Source organism: Pimephales promelas, chromosome 2, assembly GCF_988280905.1.
Source record: "Pimephales promelas chromosome 2, fPimPro1.hap1.1, whole genome shotgun sequence".
Lineage (NCBI taxonomy): Eukaryota > Metazoa > Chordata > Actinopteri > Cypriniformes > Leuciscidae > Pimephales > Pimephales promelas.
This window is the reverse complement of record NC_142770.1, coordinates 26907972-26921986: the sequence shown is the minus strand read 5'-3', so window position 1 is coordinate 26921986 and position 14015 is coordinate 26907972. Positions and strand designations below refer to the sequence as shown.

The window sequence follows — 14015 nt, the reverse complement described above, 5'->3', positions numbered from 1 at the left end:
ATGTTCTGAAAACAACAAGAAATGTTCAATAACAAATGTAAGTGCTATGAACATGAAAAGCAATATAAATTTAAATATACATCAAACACATTTGCATTCTCCAAAAAAAAAAACTAAGCTAAAAGGAAGCTACTGATTACAACATTATATTCAATTATATTTTTAAATTCTGAATCTGAATCGGCACCTGCCACCTGAATTTTGTGTTTCCCTTTTTATAAATAAAGATATTTCCACCATAAATTGTTGCAGAAAATGTCCCCAGTCTTGTTCTTGTGTCCCCAATATTCTGGATTGTAACGTAGCCTATCATACGCTGCGTGTTGTCACAACTCTAATCTGAGCCGTAAAATGTACCCACCACTGTTCAACACAAAGTGACGCCCTTGCCCACCTGTCATTGGCTGTAAAAGTCTGTGCAGTGTTGACAAATCACAGTCCTTTAGAATGCTCTATAGTGCATGCATACTGCATGTTTTAGTGCACCCCTTACCATGAAGAACGGCACCAAGTATGTCTTAAATTAGCTTGTCCACACACACCCCGCATCCCCCACTCTTGCAGAGATCACTCACACAGACATTTAAATGGGTTTAATGTGAATGATTATTGTTTAGTATCGTTTTATAGGTCTCAGAGTGACTGGTAATAATGGCTCATTCCCATAGAAGTAAAACAAAAGGTAAAAATGTTTTAAGAGTTTAGGAATAACTGACACACAAAGGAATGTGGTCTCTAGGCACTTCCAAAGGTGTAAATTCATGAATGCTAATTTCCACTGTTCTTAGCAGATGGTCAAGCTTCTTCCCCCAGTAAGTATGGTGGGGGAATACAGTAAATTTTCACTAAACTCATGTTTTACATATCAAATAAGGTCATGCTGTATAAGGAAAATGCAGCGAGAGCTCAGGGCGGTTGTCTGTATTCAGATTAGCCCATGAGTAGAGGGTAACGCGACTCTCAGCTCATGTAGCCACATGTCGGGTAAAGGATTTTCCTCTTTGTTCTAGAACATTTGATGGTGTGCATTGATTATCTTTCAAATGATTATGGAATTGTAATAATACATTTACCTGACATAATAAATTGTTATATTTGATTATTCTAACCGACTTTAACTTTATTTTAATCAAACATTAACGTGTTTTATTGATGCACAGATATCAATGAAAAACCTTTTTAATTTTATGTCAGATTAAACGAGTTAATACATAAGATAACATGTATTGCATTTAATAAAAAAAATCCCCTTTCCATGGGAAAGACGGAACACACGTGAGACCTTCACCTCTAATTGTGTACCGCCATTGGATCGATTTAGTAGGCCTTACACCATCCTGACAGATAGGATGAGTCCGACAGAGGTCTGCTGGGGTTTGTCTACCCTTCTGGCCATGTAGCCTATACCTTGCGCATGTACACCTAATTTTTACCTTGCCTATATCTAATGCTGACTAATATATTTTCTTGCTTTCATAGGGTTCCCGTAACTTAAACCCAATCCCATATAATGCTGAGTATATGGGACATAAGATGCACTTGGACCAAAAGGAAAAATTGGTCATGTTTGGAGTGACTCGTGATTGCTGTAGATGGACACAGCAAGAAAATTGTTGCAAATGCGACTATGCCTGTAAAAAACAATCTAGCCATCTATGAAGAGGTGTACAGGTCAGTGTTGTATGTTATGTTTGATCAAACAGATTTTATCAATTGTAATAATATTAATAACTGAGCGTTTCATCTATGTTTATGTAGACCTGCAGTAACACATTATGGAATGTGGGATCAACTTCGTGTGAATCATGGCAAAGAGTTTTACCTGTGCCTCTACATGCAAGAGAGACTGTCAGAATATAGACACAACCAGCAAAGACAGCCATACCTCCAAACACAGTCAACAAGGGTAATGTCAACCATCTGCATCTAACATTACACCACTGGTGAAAAGTAACTAAGTATATTAAGCCAAGTACTTCACTTAAGTACAATTCTGAGGAACTCGTACTTTACTTGAGCATATCCATGTCTTGCTACTTTATGCTCCACTACATAATGAGTAATCTAATTATTTCCAATATATCAATAACTTTGGCCAATTGTCAAGAATGGTTACAACCAGTACTTCTGATAATACTTATTCTAGGATTTGGAATACAGAACTTTTATCTTATGATGTTTTAAACATTGTGTGGTCCTGGGTATTTTACACAACAAGGTAATTCTTAGTCTATTCACTAGTTCCCAACTGTTAATAACATAAAAACAGTTGTTAACACATTGTTAACAGACCTCCATCATCTCCTTTTTAAAAAAACAACAACACAGAATCACACAGAGGAAAGGATGTGGCCAGAAATTAACAACAGAGTGAATTATCCACTAAAGGAGGCCCTCATCCAGCTACAAGATCAGGAGGCCATAGATATGGAGGACAGTCTGACAAGGTTTTGCACATCTAATCTGACCTGCCAGATGTGCCAGATTGGCATAAACAGATTTGTGAAATCATGGAATGCTCACAGGATTCCAGGTATGTCACATTTCCCTTACAAGTTTATTCAGTTTAAGTGTTTTGTCATTGAACATCACAACAAACATTTCTTGTCTTGTTAAAGGGAGAGGGATACCAAATCACCTAGCAGGGACCGGAACACCAAGAAAAATCACAACCGATCTTCTACCAGATGCCACAGTTGCAGCAGACATGTATGACAGGGACATGGGATCCTCCCTCACCAGAGTATCTTCATTCGGAAGTGACCCCTTTCTGTCTGAGGCAGACAAAGTGAGAGCAGAGCAGCACTTTGCACGTTATTACCCTGACCTTTCAGTTATTTTTGACAGTGCTGTCAATTACAACTATGCTCCCTTCAAAGAGGCCTTGCACTGCATGAAAAGTGGGATTTTCGTCCCCGTAAACTGTCGGAAATCTCCCTAATTTTCGGCAGTTAACGACAATTTACAGACTGTGAACGTCGCGTTCCACTGTGCCACATATTGACGGAAACGAACCATGACGTATGCATGGAGCGCTCGCGGAGGTGTGAATGGCCCTAATTAGCATATGAATAGCAGCACTGCGCGCGCCTTGCCAGAGAATGGCTTGAATTTCCTCACTCAGTATTGGTTGAAATTCACTACATTTAAACAAGAAAGTCACTCGTGATTGGTTGGCAGATCTGTTATTATTGGTCAGCTTACATAAAATTATAATAATAATAATTTATTTATATATATTCATATGATATGCTATTATGTTGTATATTCATGTCATTGTTATCCTATGGACTAAACTATTATTACCATCAAGGACATGAATTTATTGAGGAAAGGAACATATGCCAGATACTGTTTATTCAAAGAAATAGCTTTATTAGAACAAACACACAATGTACAAAGCATAGGAGAACATCTTCAAAGCACAGAAAACATGTCCTCCACCCTCTGGAAACATGGGATAACATACATACAGCACTACAGTTATACAAATAAATCAATAATATATTGCATCTTTATTCAAAAATAAATTGCCCTGAATGGCATCAGAATTGGGCACCAGATATATCAAACACAATGTACAGTGGAGGCAGAATTATGAACAAATAATAAGGATGTAATTTATAGGGATAGTTCAGTTTGAAATTAATTTTTGATATGTTTTAGCTTACCTCAAGGGCATCCAAGATGTAGGTGTCTTTGTTTCCACAATATTTTCAATTTTGATATTTTTAGGTCAAACCGTTCTTGTCTGTCAGTCATATAATGGAGGTCTATGGTCACCACCTCAAAGAGCATGCACAGAGAAGTCCAAATTAAACATGATTTAATGACTCATAAATTAAGTACACATTGATGGCCTAAGACACGAAATGAGCGATTTGTGAGAGAAAACAAACAGTTTATATATATATATATATATACACACACTGTTCATTTTCTCACACAAACCGCTCGTTTCGTATCTTAAGCCATCAATGTGTACTTACAGTTACGAGTCATTAAATCATGTTTAATCTGGATTTCTCTGTGCATGCTCTTTTAAGAGATCCCCATAGATTTCCATTATATGACTGACAGACAAGAATGGTTTGACGTAAAAATATAAAAATTGAAACTACTGTGGAAACAAAGACACCTACATCTTGGATGCCCTTGAGGTAAGCTAAAACATATCAAAAATTAATTTTAAAGTGAACTATCCCTTTAAAACTCTTAATTCAAGTCCTGTAGGCTCATCGGGGCGTAGTGAATCCTCCACCTCCAAGTCTTTGCGACGCGTGCTTGAGGTGCTCACACACGTTCACCTTGATGTACATACACCTCAGTGGCTATGGAACCAAATTTCATGATCCCTTCTGCAAAGTTGAAAAAGACCAATGATTTAGATGTATGCAAAGGCAATCTGCCCCAAGTCCCCACATTTGTAAGCAAAAATATGTTTCCTTTGCATCCACTACCTGGTTTCCTTCAGGCGATGGCGGATGTCGACCAGTAGTTTCAGGACATTTTTCTGGAACACTGAAATAAACAAACACATTTGGTGAGGTTTGCAATGCTCTAATTAGAATAGCAAAGTTTGCTAGCTCACAAGAGAGAAGGTGTCTATTAAAAGTGTCTTCTCCACTGCCAATAGATCAATACTTACCAGTCTCAGTCACTGCATCTCCCAGTCTCAGTCACTGCATCTACACCACAAAAAATGTGTTATACAAGTTATTATCAAATGATGAAACTGAACATATTTATAAGATGATAAATAATGAATCTGCAATATTGTAACAATTAGAGATACATCTATAAAACTTGGTGAACTGCAAAGTACTTTGATGAAAATTGCGGCCTTATTTGTAAAAAAATTCTAAATTACTTGATTTCTTGTTCAAAGCAATGTGTACACTGTGTAACAGGCATCCAGGGTCATATGACCACCACCTGAATAGCAAAATAATCCTAAATGAGCTTAATGTGAACGCAGCCGACAACTCACCGTGCCTGTCATGTGCTGAGATCACTGCGCTGTACTCTTTTATCATGTCTGGACCTGGGCGGGGGACTGGGGGCATCACTACGGGATCGGTCTTCATGGATTTATTAGTTCCATATGGTTATACCTGAAATTAAAATAATTTTGTAATTATAATACGTTTCCTGTTGTGTTAGTATATGTGCACTGGAAGCCTCAGCACACAAACAAATTCCTTATGTGTGCAAGGCAAGCACACTAGATAATAAAGCTCTTTCTGATTCAGATTCAAAGTAATAGCAGTGATTTGAAGACTGTGTGCCTCGCACCATCACTGTACGTGCCGTGACCCATCATGTCTGGACCTGAAGGTGTGCCTCGAACAATCTCTGTGCAGGACCTGATGGTGAATCGAACACTGGACCTAGTAACATTTAAACTTGGCCAAACATTAATGAATATAACATGCCATGTTCCAGTTCTCTTTGGCGTTTTCACCACTGTCTTACTCTCAAAGTCATCCGTAAACACAGACGTTAATACCAAATTAGTTTAGTTTTACTGTTTATTTGACTGGGGCCTGATCAAAAGAAAAGAGGATGAGATCACAACACGTAACGTTACCTTGTTTAGGTGTTTTTTCTCCTATCAGGGAAGGGCACCTCACTCCGGCTTACAGCACCTGAGAGACAAAACAAATGCGTTAACAAACATCACAAACAGATGGAGTTAAAGATTTCACTCCATCACACAACAGCGTTGCAGTTTTACAAACAAGGATAGCCTACACTAGAGCATACAAGCACATTACGAACTTTGAGTTTGTATGATCCTGGCACATATAATTTTTCCATAATTTCTGACGATATTCAGAGTAAACGCATTGGGAAAAGCCCGTTGAACACCCAATACGAGTTAGTTTGATTACTAGCTAAGAATGGTAGCTACCTAGCAGCCAGATAACAACGTGCAAAATACAATTTAGTGTCCCAAATTGACATGAAACTAAAAAACAATTAAGAGCAGCAAGCTAACGCAAAACAAAAAAACTGTGCCGTTAAGGTTAACACCCTTGAACATTCGCGGCAGTAATCACAGCAGGTTTGTGAAGTTTAAGACAATAACGCTAAACTACCAAACACTATAAGTAGACATGGACATAGAATTCACTAGATTGGACGAACTTACCTTCAATTTAGAGGAGATGGGTTCACCAGTGATCATGACGGCGATGTAGGCTGAATATCTGTGCCGTTATTTTCTGCTTCCTTTATTGGGGTTTTGCATCTGTGCCGTTATTTTCTGCTTGAAAAACCAACCATGTGAAAAACACGCTGAATCGCGCCGCTCGCGCCACATGGCTCGCATGTTGCCTCGGCCTATCAGAGTGGCTGGCGTTACAGGTTGGGTTATGATGATATGCTGCCTCAGCCAATCAGAGTGACGTTCACTGGATTTCGACTGTGGTTGAAATCAAAGCTCTTGATAGAGTTGTCCTCGGCTGTCCATGACTTTTCTGTTGCTGTTAGTTCTTTTTAAATTAGGAATAAGGTGGATAGACCTAATATAGGCTACCATGAAATGAAAAATACAAACAGGGTGTGCATAAATAAATAACTTGATTAGGCTACTTAAAATAAATAAACCAGTAAAAAAAAACAAAAAAACCCCATCTGGTTATAACTGTGAATTAACATCCAAAGATGTTATCATATAATTTTAAAACTGCTTCTGTAAATGTTATCATGAATCCTATAATTTTATTAGGTAAATTTCATATTCATAAGAGTAAAATGAATAATTCTAAACCTTGTTTGAAGTTTTTTTTTTTTGGTCTGATTTTCCGTTGTATATTGAGTCTCTCTATCGATAAAAAATGTAGTGATACAATTGTATTTACTAAAGAATATTGAAGCTAATTGAAAAGTGAATTAATGTGTATGCTATTTTCTTTCTTTAAGTAGTACAAATTACTGGTTTCTAGCTTTCTCTTAAATCATTATATTATACATAATAGATAGTCCTTTTCCCCTTTTTATTTTATTTTTTCAATTCTGTCCTATTTTTATTTTTTCTTATCCATTTATAGTGAAATTATTATTTGTTGATTGTTATCTTTTTGGATATGCTATTGTTGTAATTGTTGTGCATTATGTGTAATGTAAAAAAAAAAAAAAATCTATTTCTACCAGAGATTGTCCTAGAATGAGGTATATCTTTCAGAAAAATGTTACCTGGGGTGAAACTCCCCTACCCTTATTTGCATGTGTATAGCTCACAGCATTTTCATTTACATGTCAAAGCCTCCTCTAGATTTAGGAAAAGGGGGGTCATGGGGGGACAACTAGCAAGCAAGGCCTACGTCAATTTCCGGCAATTCATGGCAGTTTTGGGTGTTGCCTGTAAATTGCCGTGTGCAGTCATAAACCTGAACTTTCACGACAATCTACAGTGCCGCTTACTGACGAAAATCCCACTTTTCATGCAGTGTTGATCTACGTAATTGATGTAACAAAGACTTGTTCCTAATTTCATGTGCACTGGATTGTGAGGAGCCTTGTTAGATTGATGGACATCTCTCTGTACACCATTATGCAGGTACTACAACAGTAAAGGGTGTAAATATACCCTGATGGTATTTACCAAACAAGTTTTACTTTACGTGTATGTAGCTGGTTTAAAAAAATTGTGAAATATAATTAAGATTGTTAGTGAACTTCATCAAAACTTAACTATTTTTGTTTTCGTATTTTGTGTGAGTTGTAATCCGATAAAATGTACATAGTTCTAGTGGGAACCAATTATGCAGAATACTGTTGTATATGGGGCACATATTGGTGACGCAACGATAGCTCGTGCGATGTGCGATCAGCGCCATATTTAGAAGCACATTTTCCGCTGACGGGGTCGGGTGTGCTCTCTCTCGCTCATCTGACGAGCGTTCTGGTAAGAACATTTTGAAGTATATTTAACTATGTAATCGACTTATTTCATGAGATAAACAATGTTTAAGTGAAATGTGATGTCATGAAATTGAATGTAGTTAATTTCTTGAGTGTTTTACCGAGACTGGTTTTGCTTACTAGCTTTCTCTGTGCTGTATGAGCTGTATGAGACTGAGAGGGAGAGACGTGTATCCCACGGAAAAAAGAGTATTAATTGTGCTCTGTATTTCTGCAGGTATGTTAAACTGTTTATTGTGTTTTATGTTGAGAAATGTTTGAAATGTGTTTGATACATACAAAAAAGTGAGGTCTGTATGCAAAAGTGATGTGATTGTGCAATTAACCTGTGTTTTGTGTAATTTAACCCTAAATTTGACATTTTTCTCCATTTAATGTGTTTACTTCTGCAAGTAAGTGGTGAAGACATTATGTTTTCCCTTTTATATTATTTTGTATGTCATTTAAGGGTGACCTATATGCTTTGTGGCGTACTGTATTTTGTGATTTTATTTAATTTTATTATTTGCCCTATGTTTTGTAACTATTAGCTGATTAAATTAACATCTAGAGAAGCACATTTTCCGCTGACGGGGTCGGGTGTGCTCTCTCTCGCTCATCTGACGAGCGTTCTGCTTTCTCTGTGCTGTATGAGCTGTATGAGACTGAGAGGGAGAGACGTGTATCCCACGGAAAAAAGAGTATTAATTGTGCTCTGTATTTCTGCAGAATAAAGATCCTGAGACCTCTTCAATCGGCGTTGTCTTCATTGAATAGAAAATAAACACAACCAGAGTAAAACTGCTACATAAAAATGGTGCCGTGACCTACTGGATCAACTGGATTGGCCGCAGCCGATCGCCGGAGTGGTGCAACGAGTTTGTGATGCCTGGATGCTTCATGCGGAAGCTGTGGAATCGATTTCGCCATTGAACTGGTAACTGTAAAAAAAAAAAAAAAAACTTTTGCTCTTGTGGACTGACTTATCGAACTGTTGTTTTTCCTCCTCTTACTTATTGGACATTCATTGGACCAGTTTTTTTTTTCCTGTCATTGTTGTAAATTGATACTATGGCTGGTGTAAGGAAAGACTATGACATGATAACTCCATATCTTGGGAGGGGTAGAGGGTTGTTGAGGGTGGACGAACCTGTCATTGGTAAACCAAGGGTATTAGTCTACAGTCCCCAATCGTCTGATACCGTACCTAAACATTCTGTTGGGCCGACTGCCTCTACTCCTAGTGATGCTAATGATAACATTGCAGAGCAGTTACGTGATCTTATCGGTGAATTAGGCAGTCAAATAGGGGAGTCCATCGTCACACGGCTGTTAGCTAGCCAAAGCCCTGTCACACCCTCCAGTTCAGTCCCATTAGGTGCTGTTGCGCCAGAACCCTCTATCACTAGCCGCAATCTCACTAATGTCACCCTGATGGTCAAGCCAGACGTCAAAGAGCCCCCAATGTTTAGAGGAGATGGCACAGACAAATATACGGTTCAGGAATGGATTGAGTTAATGGAATTGTATCTCCGCAAAGCGGATTGCTCTGACACAGATCAAGTAGACGAGATACTGAGCCACCTGCTAGGCAGGGCTAAGAGCATTGTCAAGGTCAGACTCAAAAGCAGCCCTGACGAAGCCGTCTCCCCTGTAACCATCTATGAAGTGTTGAGGCGTTACTTCAGTGAAAGTCCTGGATCATGTCTACCGCTAGCTGACTTTTACGCAACGCGACCCATGGTAAATGAGTGCCCTGTTGATTACTGGGTAAGATTGAACGCAGCTGCTGAGTTAGCAGGTAGCCATTTGCAGAAAAAAGGCGAAAGGATGAAAGACATGAGTTCAGAAATCGCAATGATGTTCATCAGAAACTGTTCGGAGCCGAACCTTTCTAGCATGTTTCGATGTAAACCTATCAGTAAATGGTCAGTTGCAGAAATTCAAGAAGCCATTGACGAGCACCAGAGGGAAGTTCAGTCTAAAAAGCTGTCTACAGTCGCACATAATGTTAATGTGGTCCAAGTCGCTGCAGCTAAATTATCAACCTACCCTCATGCTGTCACAGAGGGAGAGACTTTGAAATCGGACACACCTATTAATGTCCCTGTAAATTGTTCGAAGACTGCCGTTCCTGCAACTTCGGAGTCTGGCACTTTGGAACGCGTCTTGAGTATGCTGGAAAGGGTATTGGAGCGCACTAGTCAGACTGCTCCTGCCCCACGACAGAGAACAACTCAGTGGCGCAGTTTTTCCCCGTGCAGAGTCTGCGGTGATAGGAATCACTCCACCCGTTCACATTGTATGAGAGAAAGGAGATGTTTGTCATGCATGGAGATTGGGCATCAGCAGAAGCAATGCATCAACGTTGTCAGCTCTGCTAGTCCATCTGCTTCTGACCCGCACGCTCAGGGAAACTAATTCACTCACGTATGGGAGGGGATTATGTGAGTGCAAAGCATCAAACCCTCAATGTGGACGATGATTTTTCGGTTTATGATGAATGTTGCAAGTCTGTCTCTGATGATGGTATCGTCTTATTTCAGAATGTCACGAAGTTGGAGAAGGCAGACAGTCTGTTCTATACTTCAGTAATGTTGAATGACAAAGTTCCAGTTCAAGCGCTGATGGATAGTGGATCTATGGCGTGCACAATCAATGAGGACACAGAGCATGAACTGTTGAGTATGGGGATGTCTGCACAGGTTGACCAGTCGCACATGGATGTTCTTCTTGTTGGCTGTGGAGGTGTTCGAGTCAGACCGAAGGGGGTCTATCAGTTGCAGATGAATGTGTGTGGCACATTGGTGAGTGTACCCACGTTTGTTGTCCCGGGACAGAGGGATCAGTTGATTCTGGGTACTAATGTCATTAAATTCATCCTCACTCAACTCAAGCAAACTCCTAGCTATTGGAACGTCATGAATCGCCCTGAGTCATCTGGTGAACCTGAAGTCGAGCAGTTTCTGAACATGCTGTCAGGTATTAACAGGTGGAAGGGTCATGTAATTCCTGATATTGTGGGCACAGCAAAATTGGCTCAGGCCGTCACTTTGTTGCCCCGACAAGAACACCTCGTGTGGGGAAAACTTCCTCCGAACACACCTATTTCCATGGGAAGTACTATTGTGATTGAGCCACCAAAATCACAGACCCACAAGAAAGGTATCATGGTGGGAAGAGTCATAGCCTCTATGTCTGGAGATGGATGGGTCCCAGTCAGAATCATGAATCCCCTTGATAAGGCTATTACACTGAGAAGGAACTCGAAAATTGCCGATGTCTTCCCTGTTATAGCTGTTGAGGATCTCAGTGTGCATTCTAATCACAACAGTAATGAGATGGTGAGTGTGCAGAGCCAGAGCATCGGAGGAATTGATGAGGGAGGTTGTACTGACTTGGGGCCAAGTAAAAATCTGCAGAAACTTGGTCTTGGTGATTTAGACATCGAGTCTTGTGAAGTATCCCATTATTGGAAAGGTCAGCTGATACAGCTCATTGGGAGGTATGAGGACGTATTTTCCAAACACAAACTGGATTGCGGAAAAGCTAATGAGTTTGTCCACCATATTCGTTTGTCAGACGATCGTCCATTCAGACTTCCATACCGCCGTGTTCCACCGGCACAGTACCAGAAGCTCAGGAGCGTTCTCTCTGAAATGGAGGAACAGGAAATCATACGCAAGTCCAATAGTGAGTGGGCCTCTCCACTTGTGTTGGTATGGAAGAAGAATGGGGACCTTAGAGTGTGTGTGGACTACCGCTGGCTAAATGCTCGAACTGTTAAGGACGCCCACCCCTTGCCTCATCAGGCAGACTGTTTAGCAGCCCTAGGAGGGAATGTCTTCTTTAGTGCGATGGACTTAACCTCTGGTTTTTATAACGTCATGATGTCTGAAGAAGACAAGAAGTTCACTGCCTTCACGACTCCTATGGGTCTGTATGAATTCAACCGTCTGCCGCAGGGGCTTTGTAACAGTCCAGCCAGCTTTATGCGGCTCATGATCAACATCTTCGGGGATCAGAACTTCCTCACGTTGTTATGCTATCTCGACGACCTTCTGGTGTACGCTCCAAGTGAGGAGGCAGCCATTGAGCGGCTTGAGCTGGTGTTCGCTAGGCTCAGGGCACATGGACTGAAGTTAGCCCCGAAAAAGTGTCATTTTCTGAGGAGAAGTGTGAAATTTCTGGGGCATGTCATTGACAACACTGGAGTGGCAACGGATCCAGACAAAGTTAGTGCCATTTCTGCCATATCTGAATCTGACCTGATGATGCCAGATGGAGTGACACCTTCGCAGAAAAAGATAAGGTCATTTTTGGGAATGGTGCTATATTATCAAAACTTCATTCCAAACTGCTCCAGTATAGCGAAGCCATTGTTCACCTTGACAGCTGCACCCAGAGGAAAAAAGGCCACTGTGAGAGGCACTGCATCATTTAGGAGACTGAATCCCAGTGATTGGAAAGATGAACAGAGTGTGGCGTTCCAAAAACTAAAGACAGCTCTGTTAGAATCTGTTGTGCTAGCTCACCCTGACTTCAGCCGACCATTCGTTCTATGTACAGATGCGTCTATGGATGGATTAGGAGCTGTACTGTCACAAGTACCAGAAGGGGAATTTAAGGCACGTCCTATTGCCTTTGCCAGTAAAGCTCTCACTCGTGCACAAGCTAAATACCCTGCTCATCGTCTTGAGTTTTTGGCCCTGAAGTGGTCCGTCTGCGACAAGTTCAGTCACTGGTTGAAGGGACATGACTTTACTGTCTGGACGGATAACAATCCCTTAACATACATCATGACAAAGCCAAAGCTTGATGCGTGTGAGCAGAGGTGGGTGTCTAAGCTGGCCCCCTATAGTTTCAGCATCCAATACATACCCGGCAGTAGAAATGTGGTCGCAGATGCTTTGAGTAGGCAACCCTTCATCCGTGATTGTGTCAGTCAGAGGATGATGTCAGAGCCGTATAGTGCGCTACTTGAGGAGGCCGAGCAAGTCCATGATAACATCATTCAAGAAGTGTTCAGGCTGAGCGCAAACACCTGTAATGTTGAACATTGTCCCTCTGTATTCTCTGAATCATGTTCACTTACCAGTGTTGAGGTGTCAGCAATCCTTGATGTTCACACAGAGTGGGAAGTAGGCACAAGAGATCGAGCGGCCCAGTGGCTCACTCAGGATACACACCAGTTATGGTCTCCAGGTCTTAATCCTCTGCCTGTTTTTTCTTTGAGGGAATTACAGGAGAAGCAGCAGGATGATTCAACGCTGTCAAGGGTCTTGTTCTATGTAAGTAGAGGACGGAAGCCATCTAGACGTGAGAGAACTGGGGAAACTCACAAGGTAATAAAGACACTTAAACAGTGGGAGAAGTTCAAAATGCTTGATGGAATACTCTACAGAGTGTCCAAGGATGTCCTGACGAAAAAAAGGAGGCTACAGTATGTTGTTCCAAGTTCGCTGGTGAAGCAGGTTCTTGAGGGAATTCATGATGAAGCTGGGCATCAAGGTCAGGGTAGGACTTTATCCCTTGCGAGACAGAGGTTCTTTTGGGTCAGTTTGGAACGGGATGTGCGTGAACATGTTAAATGTTGCAAACGATGTGGGGTTAGCAAAACTCCAGAACCTGAAGGGAGAGCTCCTCTGGAAAGCATCAAAACATCAAGCCCCCTGGAATTGGTTTGCATAGACTTTTGGTCTGCGGAGAATTCCAGTGGTCGCAGCATGGATGTCCTGGTCCTAACATGATCATTTTACTAAGATGGCCCATGCTTTCCCTTGTAAAGACCAATCGGCGAAACAAGTTGCACGGCTATTGTGGGACAGATACTTCTGTGTATATGGTTTCCCAGAGAGGATCCATTCGGACCAAGGTGCCAATTTCTGCAGCCAACTTATTCATGAATTGCTACTCGTTGCTGGAGTGAGGAAGTCTAGAACTACCGCGTATCATCCTATGGGTAACGGTCATGTTGAACGATTCAACAGAACTCTGGGCGGTATGATCAGGGCGCTGCCACCTAGGGCAAAGCAACACTGGCCGCAGATGCTGCAATCGCTGACCTTTGCTTATAACTGCACCGCCCATGAGTCTACTGGATTTGC

At 41.0% G+C, this 14015-nt stretch overlaps 1 protein-coding gene and 1 long non-coding RNA gene across 3 annotated transcripts; one reads left to right on the top strand and one right to left on the bottom strand.

Moving 5' to 3' along the window:
• Positions 1–1436: 1436 nt before the first annotated feature.
• LOC148995894 (uncharacterized) lies at positions 1437–2941 on the top strand. Its single transcript, XM_089132777.1, has 4 exons — positions 1437–1671; positions 1759–1906; positions 2329–2533; positions 2619–2941. Exons 1-4 carry the CDS (start codon positions 1628–1630, stop codon positions 2939–2941), a joined length of 720 nt encoding a protein of 239 aa, XP_088988903.1. The 5' UTR covers positions 1437–1627.
• Positions 2942–4074: 1133 nt separating this feature from the next.
• On the bottom strand, positions 4075–6361 carry LOC120476316 (uncharacterized). Of its 2 annotated transcripts, XR_005622114.2 has the most exons (7): positions 6155–6361; positions 5591–5648; positions 5296–5366; positions 4991–5114; positions 4649–4688; positions 4461–4521; positions 4075–4358 (listed from the first exon to the last, which is right to left on the bottom strand). It is a non-coding gene; the product is annotated as an uncharacterized LOC120476316 (long non-coding RNA). The 2 variants fall into 2 exon arrangements; XR_005622112.2 differs by lacking the exon at positions 5296–5366 and having other exon boundaries at positions 4078–4358; positions 6155–6355.
• Between the last annotated feature and the right edge of the window lie 7654 nt (positions 6362–14015).